Source organism: Lepidochelys kempii, chromosome 7, assembly GCF_965140285.1.
Source record: "Lepidochelys kempii isolate rLepKem1 chromosome 7, rLepKem1.hap1, whole genome shotgun sequence".
In the NCBI taxonomy this organism is placed as follows: domain Eukaryota; kingdom Metazoa; phylum Chordata; order Testudines; family Cheloniidae; genus Lepidochelys; species Lepidochelys kempii.
In genome coordinates this window covers 116,478,182-116,498,597 of record NC_136386.1, presented here as the reverse complement: position 1 = coordinate 116,498,597, position 20,416 = coordinate 116,478,182, and the positions used below count along the sequence as shown (strand labels likewise).

General features: G+C 41.9%; 1 protein-coding gene across 1 annotated transcript in view; it reads left to right on the top strand.

Moving 5' to 3' along the window:
* RBM20 (RNA binding motif protein 20) overlaps positions 1–20,416 on the top strand; it is a 159,097-nt gene that overhangs the window by 125,188 nt on the left and 13,493 nt on the right. The window contains exons 2-9 of the mRNA XM_073354387.2: positions 2,814–4,017; positions 4,939–5,000; positions 5,163–5,254; positions 5,625–5,722; positions 13,768–13,911; positions 15,408–15,539; positions 17,525–17,604; positions 18,626–19,316. Of these exons, the coding sequence (XP_073210488.1) occupies positions 2,814–4,017; positions 4,939–5,000; positions 5,163–5,254; positions 5,625–5,722; positions 13,768–13,911; positions 15,408–15,539; positions 17,525–17,604; positions 18,626–19,316 (2,503 nt within the window). The remainder of the gene's footprint in view (positions 1–2,813; positions 4,018–4,938; positions 5,001–5,162; positions 5,255–5,624; positions 5,723–13,767; positions 13,912–15,407; positions 15,540–17,524; positions 17,605–18,625; positions 19,317–20,416) is intronic.

The window sequence follows — 20,416 nt, the reverse complement described above, 5'->3', positions numbered from 1 at the left end:
CTTTTTATTATGTGTAGCTAATCTGTGTGGGAACATAACATTCCTCTACATATTCTCCCTCCAACCTTCTCTCTGGGCTGTTTCCTTTATGCTTTTTTTTTTTTTCATACTGCCCTTACATTTGGATGAGCCTCCAATTCAAGTTCATCAAGTACCCTTCTTTCCCACCCTCGCAACTCTCCTGAAGGCTCCCTTGGACCGTGAAGCATTCCAGCGCTGAATAACACACTCCACTGTAGCCCTAGTCCTGAAAGCTGTTAAGCACATGCATAAGCGTACTCACATTAGGAGTCCCATTCAAGTTATTTAAACAGGGGTATATGTTGAACATTAGCAGGGGTGAAAATCACATAGACCTTGATTTTGATCTGGTGAGATTGTAGAATTATTTGATATCTTGTGATTAAAATGTGCAGACTTTACAAAATTGTGTGTGTGTGTGAGAGAGAGAGAGAGAGTGACTGACCGACTCCCTAGGACCGCACAGCTATTTCAAGGGAGAGGGGTTGTCTGAGCATCTGTTCATCCTGGCTCTGACTGTAGCTTCCCCTCCTGACTTTGGCAGGCCACTTGACTTTCCTGCCCCAGTTTTCACATCTGTAAAATAGGGACAATCCTTACCCGCCAGATAGTCTGTTTGTAAAGCAGTTTATACAGGAAATCTATATAAGTGTGAACTGTTGTCTGCTTTCACTTCACCAGCTTTGTTGTGGGTGAAGCCCTTTTAGACTGACTTTGGGGAAGATTGCAGGCACTGTCTTTCTCATTTTCCTCCACAGTGCAGTCATGGGGAACTATTCACCTCCTCGTGTTAAATCTCTGCTTTCCCAGCTTCCAAGTTGATCTCTCCGAGGGACAATTGCCATTGCCAGAGGATGCCATTTTGGGGACAGGGTGGTTTCATTTGGGGTCTGTAAACCATGATGGTACCTCTTGAACAGGGTTTGTCTCAATGGGTTTTGTTTGTTTCAAGGGGTTTTTTTAAACTATTTTTTGTAACCAGTACGGGAAGAATAGGTGGCTCGGGGGGTAGTGATGGGGACAATAATGTCCCTGCTAGAATACTGGGTTGAATCTAGGCTCATTGGTGACCATAAGAACATAGGATTGGAAGGGACCTTCTGGGTCATCAAGTCCACTCCATTGTTATTGCGGGAACCATGTCATATAATCCCAACCATACATTTATCAAGCTCTATCTTAAAGCCAGTTAGGTGTCTTGCCCCCACAACTCCTACTGGGGAGGCTCCCTCCTCTGATAGGTAGAAACCTTCTTCTAACTTACAGCCTAACTGTACTCATGGCCAAAAGCTCTTACCTTGGGGCTCTTGGGGGCTTGAGATAGACTGAGTTAGTAGTCTTGGTCCACCTCCTAATGAACACATGCCCAGGTCACAAAAAAAACATCATAAATGGTGCTGCCTCAGCAGAGAGGGCAAGGATTGAATGGGTTATGGCGAGGAAATTATTTTGTCTCAACCCGGGCAGATTTTTTTTTTTTTTGAGGTTGAGATGGATGCAAATTTTTGGTACAGTCTGGGAAAGCTTGCACTGCTGCTGTGAATATAAATGCAATACAGGTTGGTCCAGTAAAAGATATTACCTCACCCACCTTGTGTGTCAGATATAAATCCAGTCACGAGTCCTACAAATACTTTAAATGAACGAAGGGCCCGATCTAAAGCCCACTGAAGTCAATGAGAGTCTTTCCATTGAGTTTAGTGGGCTTCAGATCAGATTAGGGTTGCCAGGTGTCCGGTTTTTGACCGGAACGCCCAGTCGAAAAGGGACTCTGGCGGATCCGGTCAGCACAGCTGACCGGGCTGTCAAAAGTCTGGTCGGCGGTGCAATGGGGCTCCTGGGACTAATGCGGGCTCCCTGCTGGTGTGGGCTCCACATGGCTTCTGGGAAGCAGCAACATGTCCTCTGGCCCCTAGACCAGAGAGGCTCTGCGCGCATCCCATGCCCTGAGCGCTGGCTCTGCAGCTCTCATTGGCTGGGAACCAAGCTGCCTGCGGGCAAGGGCAGTGCACAAAGCCTCCCTGGCCGCCCCTGCGGCTAGGGGCCAGAGGACATGTCACTGCTTCCGGGAGCCGCCTCAGGTAAGCGCCATCCGGAGCCCACCCAGATCCGGAGCCCACCCAGAACCCCCTGCCCCAGCCCAGAGCTTCCTCCTGCACCCTAACTCGCTCCCAGAGCCTGCACCCCACACCCTGTCCTGCACCCCAACTCCCTGCCTCAGCCTTGAGCCCCCTCACACACTCCAAACCCCCTCATCCCTGGCCCCGCCCCAGAGCAAACACTCCCAGATGGAGCCCTCACCCCACCCCCTGCACCCCAACCCTCTGCCCCAGCCCGGAGTCCGAGCCTGCACCCCCAGCCAATGCCCTCACCCCCTCCCTCACCCATCCAGTGAAAATGAGCAAGTGAGTGAGGGTGGGTGAGAGCGAGTGATGGAAAGAAGGGGGATGGAGTGAGTGGGGGTGGGGCCTCAGAGAGGGTGGGGTAGTGGGCGGGGCAAGGGTGTTCGGTTTTCTGCAATCAGAAAGTTGGCAACCCTAGTAGATCAGACTCTAGATAAACGTGGCGTTTTTTTCCGTCTTTGCACCACTGATCTCCCTAATGATATTTTAATTGAAATGAATATGGCACTAGACACTTGAGAGATGGCTTACTGCTGTGTCATAAACCACCATCTCGTCTGCCACAAGTTTAGAAAATGTAGCTTCTTAGCTCAGGTCCCATTATGGTAAGAAGGGGCTGCTGTTAACTTTTAGATTAATTTAACAAAACCGTCTCCTGTTCCTTTTCAGTGCGGCCAAGCTTCTGGACAAAAATCCATTCTCTGTCAGCACTCCAAATCCGCTGCTTCCTTCTCCCACAAGTCTTCAGCTCGCTCAGCTACAAGCCCAGCTAACCCTGCACAGGCTAAAATTGGCTCAGACAGCAGTCACCAGCAACACAGCAGCTGCAACCGTTCTGAATCAAGTTCTCTCCAAAGTGGCCATGTCTCAGCCGCTGTTTAATCAATTAAGACATCCGTCCATGATTAACACGCCCCAGGGCCATGCCGGAGGACCTCAGCAAGGACCTGTGATCTCCAATACTAGATTTCCATCTAGTGGAATACCTTTTCCAGCACAGAATCCAGCTTTAGCGGTACCAGGAGGAAGCATAGGGCCAGTTGGGAACATGCAGAATCAAAACACAAATGCTATTGTCATGCACCCCTTTGGAGGTGTAATGTCTCAGACGTCCAGCCAACCAGCTGTAGTTATGAGTCTAAATAAGGCAGGCCACTCGTCTGCTGCAGGAGGATTTTATGACTACAATAAACAAAATGTCTCTGCCCCTCAAGTATACACAGCTGATGTAGGCCAGGGCAGTCAGCATAGCTTCATGACCAGTGGGTCTCACTCAGTCTCCTCCTCCTCAGGAGGGGTACCCTATGAGGGTCATTTTGGTCCTTCCGGCCAACTAAAACACGACAGTCAGCCTGGATTTCAGAAAGACTTCTATGGTCCCAATTCTAAAGGACAACATCCAACGGGAATACAATCTTTGGGTTTTTCTGGTGAGCCACAGATGAGTGCTCATCAAACTGTGAGTCAGAAAGGAGAAGCAGGCCCTGGGGTACATAATGCAGGTGCAAATAGCCAGTGGGAAAATGCTTCTAATTTCTCCAGCCAGAACAAGCCTGACCTCATGGTCAGTGGCAACTTGTGGCCATCCACAGGTCAGCAGTATGAAATAAGAAATGAACTCTACAACCCTGAGGAACCGACACCTGACACAAAGTTTGGTGCTGGGACTACACTTCCTTTCCACAGACTTAACAATAGTAAACCAAGTTTCAGTAGTTCCCGAATGAGGCAGAATGAGGAGTTGACTGCAAACACATCTGACTTGTCAACGAGATCTCTTCAGCCTCATGAGCTAAATGACTTTCATGGCATAGCCCCTCTTCACTTCCCACACATCTGCACAATGTGTGACAGAAAAATCTTTGATCTAAAGGTAAGTGATTCTAATGCATTAAGAGGTGATTCTACTCTGCAAAGTGATTCAATTAAATTCATCTTGTGGAGTTCTCAGTACAGATTGTCTCACTAATATCATATCAAACTTGCTTGCTTTACAAGTAAAATTGACTATGTTGGCTTTTAAATACCAGTCCCGCAAACTCTAACTAGTCTCTGAAAGTCAAGCTGGGTCCTTTCCTCCTTGTGCATCATCACTAGTAATACAGATGCTGCAAGCAAACGTATGCTAGCTGTGTAACCCCCTTCGACCTTGAGTGGAGTTACCTGGGTGTAACTGAGGACATAATTTTGTAGGACTGCCTGGAGGACAACAGTTCTGTTTTGAGCCAACTTTTTGAGGTCTTGACATTTGCTTTTGCTTCACGCTGGAACAAAACCAGAACATTTTTATGAGCAGGGTCGCAGTTGCCCAAGGTGCTGAGAACCTTCAAATGTTATGGACACTAATGGAATTTGATGGTACTGAACATCTGTTAGGATGAGGCCTTCAGATACATTAACTTAACTGATTTAATACTCATAAACTTAATTGTTTGAGAAAAGTCATGCATAGAAGATTTTCGGGAGCTGGAGTCTTTTTAACATCCATTTATAGTATTTTACTTACAAGTTGTGAATTGATGTCAGAGTGGAATGAAAATCCACGTAGAACTAGAATCATTCCATTTAGTACCCTTCTTATACAGTAAGCCTTTGTATTCTTCCTTACCTCATGAATCACACCTCAGATTCTCTTGCCAAGTTTTTTCCATGAACTATAAAGTTAAATATAGTTAAACTATAAAGTTAAACTATAAAGTTAAATTATTTCATATACTAGTATATGAAATAAGCTGATTTCAAAAACAGCCTCTATTATACATTTATCTGTCATGTCCTGTTTGTTTCAACATAGGACTGGGATCAGCACATTAAAGGAAATCTTCACATCCAAAAATGTATGGTTTTCTCAGAAAAGTAAGTACTGTTTCAGAGATCTTGGGCCAAATTCATGCTGGTGTAACATCACTAACTTCAATAGATTTATACGAGGATTGAATCTGCGCCTCTGAAATTTTGACATATTGTGTTTTGTTATATTCCTGCTTCTTGAAGTAAAGCTCTGTTTTCCCTTTTCAGCACTGGCATCCAATGCACGTTAAGTTCAGTAGAGGCAGCGTTGCATTCATCTCCAAATAGCACATCAGTTTTCAACCCTTCTGGCATCGAAGGTGAGTTGTTTAAATATTCATTAATAATGAGTATTCAAATTAAAATGAAAAAGAAAGTAATTTTATAATGAACACTTTTTTTTTTTTTTTTTTTTGGTAAAATTTCATCCTAAGTGGTCCCTTTTTAAGCTTTCTGTGCTAGGAGTTTATGGAAGAACTAAAGCCAAGAAAGCAAGATTGTACCTTAAAGTATGAATTTGTTTTTCTTTTCATTAGTGTGTTTTGCTGTGGTATCGAGCAATCTGTAGTTCTGTGTAAAGCGTGAATAATTCTGATTTATTTAGAAGTGGTCTTTTTTAATTAGACACATATATACAGTTAATACAAGTCAAGGTTTTCACTCTGTGTGTGTGTATAATCCATTATTTAGATTACCCATCGAATGCTGGCTCATCTTATGCCACTGTGTCAACAAGATCCTTTGGTCAGCCAGGTCCTACATTTTCTTCTCCTACATCTGGAGTAAAAGTGAGTATAATAAGCCAAATCTCTTCTTCCTTGATTTAATTGTAGAAACAGACTATACTTACTCAAATCAACAATGAACTAATTTTAAGGTCCCTTTTGGATAAGCAACTACAATTTCAGATCTTTATTCAAATTCACCTGTACCTCCTACATGTTTCTGGTCTTGGTTGAGTTGGGACTTCCTTACACAACTATGGTTATTTTTGTTGTGTGCCCCAGTTGAAGCCTGGAGTGGATGAATCAGAATGGTTTTCTGAACGTTTTCAAACCCCAAAGAGGTTCAGGTCCAGTTTGAGTTTAGGATGAAGATCTGAGTTAATTCTTACCTTATTCAAAATGTTTCACCCATCCCTACGAGCAACATCTAATCCTTTTGATACAGTACTTTCTAGCAGTGGTGTTCAACCCTCCCCACACTGGGACACTCCCTTAGTTAGGAGTATGGGATGGGCAGGATGGGTGCAAGTCCCTGACACCTGTTCACTTCCCCTCCCCCCCCAAACAATGGTCACAGCCCCCAGTTTGAGAACATGTGCTCTATAGGACTAGTTTTCTGTTAGTTAAACTTTCTGTGCTACTTGCTTGAGCTAGTGCCATTAGTAATGTTTCAGCAAGTTCACATCCCTGTTCACCCTTCCATGATTTCACACTGTAACTCTTCCCTGCATTCATCGTTCCTCTCACATGCCAAAAATATTCCCCTATTAGTCTCACCCGGGTCACCTCAACTTTTATCCAAGTGGATAGAAAATTGCAAATAAATAAAAGCTAAGGTTAAAATTGATTCTTAAATTTAAAAGGGCTAATAATAATAATAAAAATATAAAGAGATGGGAGTTAAAGTTGAAACATAGAAAAGGTAGGGTGAAAAATAGGGAAGTCAAAGATTCACTTTGAGTGCTGCTATAATATAAATAATATCCAAATGTGTTTTTATGTGCAGCTTGTTATGCACTAGTCTACTGAGCTCGTGTCAAAAGCATCTTGGAAACCCAAGCTGATTCTGTTCCCATCTCACTCCTATTTGCTTTGAGTTATCACCTTCAGAAACGTCACCCTGTTTGTTTTAATATGGTCATTCTTCTTCTGTGCTCTCATTTTGCTCATGCCAGGGATGTTCAGAGATTCACAGATGATAAAACTAGAAGGGACCACTGTGATCATCTTGTCTGACCTCCTGTATAACACAGGCCATAGGACTGCCCTGAATTAATACCTGTTTGAACTAGAGCATATCTTTTAGAAAAAACTTCCAATCATGATTTAAAAGTTATCAGTGATGGAGAATCCACCACAAACCTGGGTAAGTTGTCCCAATGGTTAATTACTCTCACTGTTAAATTTGTGCCTTATTTCCAGTCTGGTTTTGTCTAGCTTCAGCTTCTATCCATTGAATCGTGTTATACCATTGTCTACTAGATAGAAAAGGCCACTTTCAAATTTTTGTTCTGTCTGTAGGTACTTATAGACTCTGATCAAGTCATCCTTTAACCGTCTCTAAACTTCCTTAAGTCCTCTTTGAGTCCGGGATGAAGATTTGAGTTAGTTCCTACCTTATTCAGAGTGTTTCACTCATCCCATGTTTTCTTTTAATCATTCTCATGGCTATTCCCTTACCCCTCTCCAATTATCAACATCTTTCTTGAATTGTAAACACCAGAATTGAACACAGTGTTCCAGTAGAAATCACACCAGTGCCAAATACAAAGGTAATATCACCTTCCTATTACTACTCAAGATTCCTCTGTTTATGCATCCAAGTATCGTGTGAGTCCTTTTGACCACAGCATTGCACTGCAAGCTCATGTTCACCTGATTATCTAACATAACCCGCAAGTGAATCACTGCTTACTAGAATAGAACCCCCACCCTTCCTGTAAGTATGGCCTACTTTCTTTGAGCATAGACGTACAACTTCACGTTTGGCCCTATTAGAATGTATATTGTTTGCTTGCACCTGGCTTACTAAGCCATCCAGGTCACTCTGTATGAGTGACCTGTCCTCTTCATTATTTATCATGCCCCCAATCCTTGTGCCATCTGCAGACTTTATTGGTGGTGGTTTTGTTTTCTTCCAGATCACTGATAAAAATGTTAAAATAGTGTAGGGCCAAGAACTAATCCCTGAAGGATCCCACTAGAAACACACTCTCTTGATGATGAAGATTCCCAATTTATAATTACATTTTGAGATTTGATGATGAAGATTCCCAATTTATAATTACATTTTGAGATCTGTCAATTAGCAAGTTTTTAATCCATTTAATGTGTGCCATAGTAATTTTGTATCATTCTAGTTTTTTTTAATCAAAATGCCATGTGGTACCAAGTCAACTGCCTTTCAGGAGTCTGAGTATATTACATCAGCACTATGTTTTTTAATCAACCAAATTTGTAATCTCATCAAAAAAAGATATATCAAGTTAATCTGATAGGATCTAGTTTCCATAAACCTATGTTGAGTGGCATTAACTATATTGCCCTTCTTTATCACTTTTTTTTCTTGAGTCAACTGTTCATTATTTTTCCTGGGATTGATGTCAAGCTGACAGGCCTATAATTACCCAGCTCATCCTGTTTACCTTTTTAAAATATTGGCACAACATTAGCAAGCTTTGTTTTATAGATTCATAGACTCTAAGGCCAGAAGGTCCCACTGTGATCATCTAGTCCATGTCAGTTATCTCTGCGCACATCACAGATCCTATTACACGCTCAATAGCCAAACGCTCATTAGTGTTGTTTAACTGCCCAAATATAAACAAAAGCTAGGGGGCTGATCCTTGTACCTCTAAGCTCTGCCTCGTCAATTTGGCATCCCCCTGTTTTCTGAACTGGGAGAGAGGCTTTCACTATTTGCAGTAGGCCGTCTTGGCCCACCTTACATTTATAACAATCCAGTTTTGTCACAGTCCCAGCATTTAACTGAACTGTTTCCATTCATTTTTGCATTATTATTGCCCATCTCCCTCTTTTACAAACCAAATTTATCATTTGTTCCAGTCGTTCCATACGGTCACAAGACAGGTTTGAATCCTTTCTTTCATCATACGTATCAGACACAAAACTGTAATTTACAGGGCTCATGATGCTCAGCTTCTGTCTTCCTCACCAGCAGCTGCTTCCTCTTCTGGTGAATTGCTACCTGAAAAAAATTCAAGTTCTGTAGCAATTTCCACAGGCTCTCGGAGTGTCTTTGGCCTCCTTTTGCTGATCTTGATCTGCAAGTCCAGCTGAGCAGCTGTAGATTGGCTCATTGCCAGTCTATCCTGGAAGGCCTTGGCAGTATCCAGATAGGTCAGGAATACAGGTTCTCCGCCAGTTCAGATGGGGTTTCTTCTTTCCCCTCTCCTTCTAGCTCTGTAGCTGTGCCATGGCCAGCTTAAATTAATGGCTAGCTCCAAACCGCATGTCAAAGGCCTGTATTAGGTCTGGATAACTCCATCTCTTTTCGGGGAGTAAATTCTGCAGCACCATCAGAGGTCACCCAAGTTGGCTGCTTGTAAGCCCCCTTTCTCTCTTTCTTCCAAGCCATTCGTTTGAGCTGTAATGTTGACTTGAGCCAAATAAGCCTCCCAGAGAGTTTTTCCCTTTAGCATTATTTGAGCTGGGGGTACATTTGCACTCCAGCCTCGGAGCACCCATGGAGTCAGCACGTATGGTTATGTTAGCTGAAGGATACATTCACACCTATCAACCTCCATGGGGTTTTAATCCAACCATGACAACATTTCACCCAGCCCTGAGCAAAGTCCAAGGACAGCACCCTACTAAGAATCTTTCCCTTTTCCAGGAGCTGGGGACAAGGGTTGGCTTCTTACCTGAGAATTGCCCCGATCAGTGAGGAACGTACATATTAGTCCATAGCTCATAGATGTAGCCTGTTGGCTGCTAGGACTTGGAAATATAAATAGAGATACAAGCATGAGTATGTGTATGTCTTTGTGTGGGTGGGTTGGGTGAGAGATATTGATGGGATAAATTTAAAAAGAAGAGAAATACAATGATGAGAGAGATTTGAGAGGAAGAAAGGAGAGATGAATATAGCATAAGGTAGGAACTTGCACTTACAATGTAGGGAAAAGGAAACAAAGATGATAAGATGGAGGGGGAAAGGAAAAGAGTAGAACTAGTCCAAAATTTTCTTTCATGTTTTCATGATGCACAAAATCGACATTTCCTACAGGAACATGTCTATTTTGCTGAAATTTCAATATTGAAATAAAATGTTTTGGCCTGAGCTCCCACAGTATGTCTTGAGAGCTATATTTCAGGTTCTCCCTTATGTGTTGGGCTTCTTGGCCAGACTACTTTTCCATGATGCATTGTGATCTTCCACCCCCAGCCCCCAACAAGCTGCAGCTGTGCATCATGCGAGATGTCATCTGGCTGGGAAGACCGGCCCAATGAGGATAATGGGGGAACGAAGTACCCAAACTACAATTTCCAGGAGGCACTGTGGTAGGGCAGGTGGATGCAGTTCAACATCAAACAGATATGAAACAAAACATTTTGGCATTTCAAAAAAAATTTTGGTGAAGAGTTTTGGCATTTTGTCCTTTTTTGTCCTGATTTGAGATGGGGGAAAAATGAAATATCAAAATTTCCCTTGGGACAGAAATTTCTATTTCTGATCAGCTGTCAGAGACAGGAAAGCAGTGCTGAAAAAATTCCAGTGGGAAAGTCCTCATGATCAATTATAGGAAGGATAGAGAAAGTATAGAGTGAAGCTAAGAAATGAAAAGAGATATAATAAACATACAGTAGAAGTGTTTAATGCTGGTGAAATAGCATTTGGCTAGTACTGTTTGAATTTCACAGGTATGCATCAAATAATTTATTCAACAAATTTGTCATGGTATTTGACCAGATCTATAGGTTAATTACATGTAGAAATTACATGGATTGTAAAGAAAGTTGATTGAAAATGCTGCTGAAAACCATACCTAATCAACAGTACACAGCTGTTTCTTTAAATTGTAGGGTATGGATTTGGCATGCATGACAGAACAGGTATTTTTCATCCTTATTGGCTGAATTTATCCTCAAACTAGTAGGAGAGGGAAATCCTTCAAGCCCTGTACATTCTCAGTATACCATCTGCTAACAGTAATAAGAAAAAAATAATTTCACAATAATATCTTTGTTTATATGAATGCTGGCTATTGAAGTTTTAAAACAGTGATTGTTGCCTGAATGTTTGAATTGGTAGAAAGTTTTTTACCAAGTTGTGGATTTTAGATACAGAGTTTGGGTTCTGATACTGAGTTCAGGTTCTGAGCCCCATCAAAGCTCAGGTGGACCCATTTCTAGTCCCATCCACACACAACTACAGAGTTCACAGGAATGTAGAATACAAAGCTATCCCTCTGCCCACGTTTGCTCGACAAGTTCATGAACCTTCGTAACTTTTCAATTAACACAGTCTGCATTCATGACCAGACCCAAACCCTTCTGAGTTTTGCATGGTTTCAAGTTGCAACTTTCCAAAAGCATCACACACAGGGCTATTTTAGTATATCTCTATAGTGACTGTGCCTGCTAAAAGGAATATACAGCATCATATTATCCTGAAATGTTGGCAGTGACAACCTGATCATTGGCTTTTAACAAAACAAAACAATTATCAAGGGGTAGAGAGGGGCTCATGAAACCAAAATATCACAGCAACACAGCCCCAGCTCTGTCCTGCCACCAAAGTGCAAGCTTCTCCTCTGTTCCAATGTCAGTTTCAAAGGGAGATCCTGTCACTCAGGGAATGTCTAGACTGCCACCATGGAGTGTGATTTCAGCTCGAGTAGCCATACCTAAACTAGCTTTAATCTGCCTAGTTCAGGTCCTAGAGCAGTGAAGCCCTGCCAGCACAGGCTAACAATCTGAGTAATTACCCAGGGTCCCGTGTGGGCTTGTACAGTTCATGCTGAAGCCTATGTGGCTTCACTAGTCTGTAACCAGAGCTAGCTGGATTAAAACTAGCTTGGGTATGTCTGCTCAAACTGCAACCATGCCCCAGGATTGCAGTGTAGATATGCCCTCAATCAGGAATGAGACTTGAGCTTTCCCTAAAACTCTCTGGTAAATCAGAATTGCTGATCTTGAACTGGACCATGCTGAGAGAAGATTGTAAGCTCTTTGGGGAAGGGACTGTTTCTTACTATAAAAGGAAAAGGAGGACTTGTGGCACCTTAGAGACTAACCAATTTATTAGAGCATTATTAGTCTCTAAGGTGCCACAAGTCCTCCTTTTCTTTTTGCGAATACAGACTAACACGGCTGTTACTCTGAAACCTGTTTCTTACTATATACGTGCATGTGTGTGCATAGAGCATCTAGCAGAATGGATGCAGATTAGGGCCTCTAGGCACTAGTGCAATACATATACTCCCAAACTAGAAGGCAATACACCATACCTTTAACATGTCTAAGATTCCAAGACAAATTTCTGGCTGATCGATATGATGCAAGTCTTTTTTATCAATATGTTTCATACAAATAATGCATAAGACCTCAAGCTTTCGAAAAAGCTAGGATACAGGCACTTGACATCCATATTAGGTTAAACAACATTGGATTATCCCTGAAAATTTAAGGGGAAATATATTTAGATGTTTAAAAATGAATACTTCTCATAGCAGTTTTGGTCCCTTGGGCATGCTTCTACAATATGCTGAGCATACTAAATTTCTGTTCCCTTCAGTGGGAGCTGAGAGTGCTTAGTACCTTGCAGGATCAGGCCTTTAGTTCTCTGTTTGCTGGAGAGAATATTTGGAACTTGACAATAGTTCAGCTTTCATAATGCAAAAGGATCTGCCTAGAAAAGCCAGGTATTGCAAAGTGAGTGCATTTGTAAAACGTCTTGATTTTCTTTTCTGTTCTAAAGACAAAGCAATGAGTGACAATGAACAGATTAAAGGAGCTCTCTATTCTGGAGATCCATTGGAAAAAAATAGTTGATTTATTCAAAAAGGTCACAATGTGTTCAATAATTCAATAGTGGTGTTTGACCAGCACTAGTGGTGAGGTATAGAATCACAATAACACTCATTTCCTAGTGTCTAGGCAACCTAAAATACAACTAAATAATAAGTAGTGCACTGTACAGTTACTCTTATATTTCATTGTAATGGAAAACAAAAACAAACCAATGGTAATCGGTTAAAGCATGGATGCAAGGTAATGGGTCAGAGGAGCAAATTGGGCAACATTGACTTTCTAAATTGTAAACTCAGGTGACAAGCCCAACATCTGTGGTGGCTCCAGTGAACTTGATCCTACTAGCTCAATTGCTTTGCACCTTTCTTTGAACTGCGCATTCTAACTGAAGGCAGAGTTACTTCTCTGGGAAAAACCTGCCCTCACCACATAGCAAAGGATGTACTCCAGAGTACATCCCCAGTTATCTCCTGAGTGAGAAGTCTTCCGAGTAGCATTAGCTAGGTTACATTACTTACATCTCTCAACATATCTCGATGCCTCTTTGAACAGGGAGCGTAAAGCCTCTTTTCCACGTATGGGCAACAGGAGACTGCTTTGGAAACTGCCTCTGCATTTCAGAATAGATTTCCACTATCTCGAAGCGATTACCACGCTGTCAGCTTGAAATCTGTGCCAGCCCAATTAGGGAATTCTGTTCGGTGTCTGTGTTCAAAAGGGGCCCCAAAGAGGAAACTCCGCAGTATGTTTCATTGTCATGGTGGAAGGGGGAAGGTTGTAGGTTCTGCAAAATGAAATACATGTGACTCCCCTAAAAGTTAAACAGGGCTCATTTTACTTCCTGTGTGATTCAGTCTAAGTTAGAGGCAGAAGGATTTAAATGCAGCCCATGATTATCCCATTTGGAGTCCCCTCATCTGAATTTATTTCTATCGCTGTATAATGTACTGAGACGTGTTGGGTCTGATGTAAAACTATAAGGTTGAGAACATTTAAAAGGAAGGAAGTATGGTTTTAATTATTTTAGTGCTGATTAGGAAATCTCATTTGTGCAAAAACCTACCTAGTTGCTGTATTATCAAACCTTCTGTACACACGTTTATTCCTCTTAGTTCCCACAAAGGAAATCCACCGAAGGCCGAGTAGTACACATCTGCAATCTCCCTGAAGGAAGCTGCACAGAGAATGATGTCATTAATCTTGGACTTCCCTTTGGGAAAGTCACTAATTATATCCTCATGAAATCTACTAATCAGGTATGTTGCCTTTTGTGCCATTAATTGAGATGTATTAATCTTTGTGTAAGGCTGTTTCTTCGTAATAGAAGCTTGAATATGCAAAGCGTGCTATTAAGGTACAAAGGGCTGTTTTTAAAATGTGATCAGGGTTACAGCTGTGGCTGTAACCCATGGCATCTCTGATTGCCTGTTAACTGGCAAAAATAGGTGAAAACGTTGTATTAAGTGAAACATTTTTGCAAAAATGCTTCTTTATCATTTCAGAAATTGGAATAGTTTTGACTTGTTCTATTACCCTTAGTAGTTCCCTCTGTATTTTCATAGCGCTATTTATTTTTTCTACTCATCACTGCAGAGCTGATTTAGCTGTGGGAAGAATGAGTTGTATTCTATTCTGCTTAATTCATCACCCACTGCTAGCTGAGCACTGGCCACAGAATCTTCATTTTTGGTGATGCAGAAAGCAAAGCACAACCTGGATTTTTAGATCACAGGTTGAGCTCCTCATGCTGGCTGTCAGCAAAATCTCATGTTGTATTTAAATGGAAAACTGATCAAAACTGTATGGAAATAAATCACTGAAGTGGGATATGTCTGATTTTATAGTCTTCTCATAACCATACTTTAAAATCCAGTAAATTTACATTCATGGGTTTACACTGGCCACTTAAGCTAAAGTCACATCAGAATATATTTTTATTGAAATTGTTATAAACCTGCTTGTTAACATCACTCTGATTTTTAATTCTTTCTGGCTTTTGATGGTGACGGACACGTCTCCTAACTTATCGACATTTGATTTGTCTTGCAAACCAAAGTCTGGATCCTTACTGAGTCTGCAAAATTCAGTTGGAAATCTCAAAAGCAGCACCTCTCACAGTATTTGCCTCCTTTCACCAACTAACCACGAAGATCGAAGATGACTGAGAAAAGGGGAAGAAAGTGAATTAAGTCTTTCATATACCAAGAAAGATTTAGTTAAAGTCATTTTTATTTTTTTGCTAAAGGTGGTTTGTTCGTCTCTAGTTTTAGTAGGGTCTCATCTTTTGTAATTGACAATTCATTTTCTTTTAAATAAATGGAGACTGATCAAAATACTCACGGTCACAATTTCAGTTCCAAAGCTGAAAAGCTACGTGGCTCTAAGAAAAGGAGTACTTGTGGCACCTTAGAGACTAACCAATTTATTTGAGCATGAGCTTTCGTGAGCCACCACTCACTTCATCGGATGCATACCGTGGAAACTGCAGCAGACTTTATATACACACAGAGATCATGAAACAATACCTCCTTCCACCCCACTGTCCTGCTGGTAATAGCTTATCTAACGTGATCATTAAGTTGGGCCTAAGGAAATCTTGTTTCATTGAGCAGGCTATTCTAAACTCCTGTGTTTTACAATTTACTATCACAAATTTCTCTTAAAAATATTATGAACTAAAGTTGGTGTGCCACATTTTTCTCTTTCATTGCATATTGTCTAGCATCTACCAGCTTCTTCTTTTTTGTGATAGGCCTTTCTCGAAATGGCTTACACTGAGGCTGCACAAGCCATGGTGCAGTACTACCAAGAGAAACCTGCTATGATAAATGAAGACAAGTTACTCATTAGAATGTCTAAAAGATACAAGGAGCTTCAGCTGAAGGTAAACTATAAACAGCGTACTATAACTCTGGAGTTATTGGCACACCCTCAGAAACCCATCTAAAATCCTCTGCTAATCACTGATTTTTACTTACCATAGTAAGAATTTTAAAATGAAATGATGGCAAATAAGTTAACCAACATATGCTAAGAAGCCATGTTTACTTGACCGTTTGCTTTCTTCTTGTATTTGAGTTATTCGCAGAGACTCTACTTAATCTGATTGTCACACCATTAATTCTAAACTCCTTCCCCAGCTGTCTTATTATGGCCAGACATTGGTATTGCTCAGTCAAACGAAAGCCTAATATCCAGCCGTGCACGAAACGTTGCAGACTCCGTGTGGTGGCAAAAATAAGAGGCTACTGTTCTTTCCATCATTCTTCAGCTATGATTTAGTAAATATGGCTTCACTAATTGTGCCCTGGAGCCATGGTACAATTTCCATGTATAATGATGGTGGCAGCACTGCCTTAAACATTTTCATCAACAGCTTGTTTTCTCTCTCTGCGGATGATCTAACTGAAGCACAGAATTTGTCATGGGGGATCAGAATGCTGAACGATCTATTGAGAGTGTCACTGTACAGATTCCTGTACACTAAGAACTGGACTGAGAAAACCTAATGCATTTTACATATGCCACTAGGGTGACCAGACAGCAAATGTGAAAAATCGGGAGAGGGGGTAGGGGACAATAAAGCCTATATAAGAAAAAGACCCCAAAATCGGGACTGTGCCTATAAAATCGGGACATGTGGTCACCCTATATGCCACCAACATTAAGGGAATAATTACTTTCATGATGACTAACCTGGGAAGGAACTGTAGAGGCGAAAGGCTCCACAGCTCATTACCCACTCCCCTGAGCCACATACTGTGTGGTTTTATTTCACGATATATAGGCTGAGTTGCGTGTATGCTGTAGCATTGGTGTGGGGGTAGACCAGGGAATAATGAGGGTCCAGTAGTTAGGGCACAAGCCTGGAACTCACATGACCTGGATTCCATTTCTCTGTTCTACCAAAGATGCGCCAGTCTCTGTGCCTCAGTTCCCCATCTGTAAAATGGGAAGAATAGTTCCTCCCTACCTCACAGGGTGTTGTGGGGATATATACGTTGAAGCTTGTGAGGTGCTCAGCTACTATGGTAATGGGGGCCTGGTAAGCATCTAAGGTAGGTAGATGTTGAACGTGAACTGTTCAGAAAACTCTAAAAATTTTCAGCAGTTCCAATTGCATGCAGCCTTATGGCTCAGAGGTTCCTGACCCTTTCCTTCAGAGGTAGTAAAAGGGATTTTTTTAATCCAGGAAAGGGTGGCTTCTATTGCTATGAACTGCTTTCAGTGCCCACCTGACTATATTGTTCAGCTATTGTTGTTGTTTGTGTTTGAAGAGGTATCCACACTTTGATCTGCTGTAATACATTTTTTATAAATGGTCTTGAAAAAATATCACCTGTTGAAATTTCACTTACAAGCTTTCCTTGCATGTTTTATTTGACGCTCCCATGGCTACACATGTTGTTGTGTGGCCATGCTCCTGAATGGGCTAAGCAGTGAAATTAAATACCACACCAGTCTATTCCTAGGGAGGCAGAAGCATGAATGACACATCTATTTAATCCATGTTTTAGGCTAGTGGCCTGATTTGACTCCTGTTACATGCAGATTCCTAGCAAATATTCTATAGTGAATGCCCAGCAAAAAGAGACTGTCTAGTGTTCAGATCATATCATATATAAGCCAACAAATATAAAGATACAATGATGTAGTGTAACAGATCACTGTTTTCTATCAGTACAATTTTACTGCATCAGTCACCATGTTACCAACTTTAGAGAGGACTGTAGGAAACACACTATCCGAATATTTTTCACAAGTAGTGTCACGAAATGCTACATGGAATGTCATTTCATAGATGATGTTGCACGTAATATAGCTTGGAGACATATTGGATTCTAAACAGGTATCTTTTGTTTTGCTTAGAAACCAGGTAAAAATGTGGCAGCAATCATCCAGGACATCCATTCTCAAAAGGAAAGAGATATGTACCGTGAAGCCGACAGGTAACTCATCATGATGTCAGCTGAGCGTACTCTGTTTTGATTCAGAGCAATATAGAAAGCAAATTCTGTACATTCCGAATACTGAGCCATTACCCTTGATGATTTAGAGGGTTCCTGGATGGTTTGGAAATGGGGGTTTAAATAGCACTGCTGACTGGCAAGCAGGATAATCACTGCATGTCTATTTACTTTTCTTTTTTAATTCTCAATCTCTCATGTTTTGGAAGTCTCTTATATTTCATTTCTACTGCTTGGAAAAAATACAAATGGATACTGTGGTAAATCATAGAGCCTGGGTAATGAAACACAATGACAGATGGATTGATTGTTATGAAAGAAAATGATGTTTTTATTATTAATTACTTATTATTCTGAGCATTGACAACATGCTTGGCATGATGTACAAAACACAAATTAGAAGACATTCTCCTATCATCTAAAGACAGACAGGCTAGATGCACTGGAAGACCCAGAGGAAGGAGTCACATTAAATAAACATTTATTTTTATTTATTTTGCATACTTTCCATGTGTCTCTTTTCTACTGTGTGCATTTATGGGCCATGCGCTATGAGTGGTTCTGTAGGAGAGATAGTCACAAAGTGAAACCACTTTTAATATATGAAAACTCAGAGTGGATGTGCCCCTTTTAATCACCTTAGTGATGTCATGGATGCATAAATGGCCTGTATTAAACATGTCATAGGCTTATAGAAACTGACACCTTGTGACACTCTTAAGGAAAAACACGCATGTTCCTCTCATAACAAATTCTATGTGGATTTTTTGAAAACGCTGTGACCGTTCGTACTGTCCTAACCAGGCTCCAGCAAATGCAAGGGAGCAATACATGTGCAAATGGGCACGTGTGCAAAATCTGTGGGTGCAGTTTTAAAGGTTTGTTTGATTTGGCCCCAGTGTACAAACCCAGTATTCAGTATGGCTGGATACAAACAGGGTAACGATTCCCTAGATTTCCTCCAGACAGAGATGATTAATTGTGTGCTTTCGTTCTGCTGCAGGTATGGGACTGAGAGGCCCCGATCTCGCAGCCCCATAAGCCGCTCTCTGTCACCAAGGTCCCATACCCCAAGCTTTACTTCCTGCAGCTCACCTCGCAGTCCATTGGGTGCCAGCAGGACAGACTGGGGAAATGGAAGAGAGTCGTGGGATCAGTCCCCTTACTCCCGAAGAGAGGAAGAAAGAGATGCAGCACTCTGGAGAGAGAACGGGGAAGAGAAAAGGGATAGGACTGACACATGGGTTCACGAGAGAAAACACTATATACGGCAGCTGGATAAGCTAGACTTAGATGGACGGATCGAAGGAGCCAGAGGACACAGAGAAAAGTACTTAAGGGGTGGTTCACCCAATGCCCTTCATGCTTTACCTGGTTATAAGAGCAGGGAAGATGACTATTACAGAAAAGCATATAAGTCAAAATCTGATCGATACCAAAAGCAGCTGCAGGATGCACCCGTGAAGTCTAAAAGAAAAGAAGAGGCCAGGTTAAGAGAGAGCAAACACTCTCACTGTGAGGACCTAGATAAGGAGGAAGCTTTAGAACAAAGGCCCAACAAGGTATTTGAAGGCTGCAGGCAAAAGCAAAGTGATAGATATAAAATCAAGAAAGCTGACAAAGACCCAGTTGAAGATGCTGCTGCTGTGGCTGAAAGCAGTGATGCGAAGGAAGGCAATGCACCTGAGAACGAGGTAACATGGAGCTTCTTCGGTTAGAATAGGGGACACTTACATTACAACTTTTCATTTTTATGTGAAAAGTTGTAATGCTGGAGTAATGACTTTTCTAACGGGCGCAGAACTACTGTGACTGTTGTGGAACTAGTCCAAACGTGTCCTCTGTTTGCAATGGAACTGCAGTGATGTTTGCAGGTAAAAGGGATGCATACAAAATGTTTTGTTTTGCTCCCCTTTCAGCTCGCTAGAAACTTTTTTTCTTTTTTTCTATCGATCTGTGATTTATCGAGCAGTCAGCGTGGGAATGACTTTTTACTCTCATGACACCATTTTCGTGGTGTTGTAGGCACAGCAATTGGTAACTTATATTTGTAATTCCCTGCTCTTGACTGTGACAATGAATATTACTAATTTCTCACTCCATGTAATGGCCAGGCAGGGACTCGTTATCCACTCTAGGCCAAAGCAATGAATCGGTATGCACATTACTTCATAGGTTCAAATTCCTTAGCAAATTTCGCTGGTAGGTAAAGTTACAATCTCTGTGGGCTTGATTCTCCGCTTGGATGGAATAGAAAGGAAAAGCTTCAGGGACCCCGTAGCAGCCTCCAAATTCACAGCCCATGCTCCAGGCTGCCCTAACCTATGCCCAGGGCCCTACTAAATTCACTATTCACTTTGGTCAGTTTCGTGGCCACAGGGGTCTTAAAATTGGTCAATTTCACAATTTCAGATCTTTACATCTGAAATTTCAGGTGTTGTAACCATGGGGGGTCCTGATCCCACTGATGATTGTGGGGGGAGGGGGGTCCCCAAAGCTGTTGAAGGGGGGCTGCAAGATTGCAATAGTCTGCGCTGCCTTCAGAGCCCAAACCCAGGCAGGAGATGCAGGGGGAAGGGCAGAAGCCCTGGAAGTAGGGTGCCCCTGAGCCACAGCAGGAGCTGCAGGGGAACAGCAGCCCCAAGCCCGCGTGCCCCGAGCCCTGGCAAGAGCTGTGGGGGGTGGCAGTACGGAGCCCAGCTCTGGGGCTGCTGCAGTGCAGAAGTGAGAGTGTACCACCTTCCCTTCTGCACTGCCTGTGGAGGTGGGTCTGATCTCCGCCCATTAACAACTC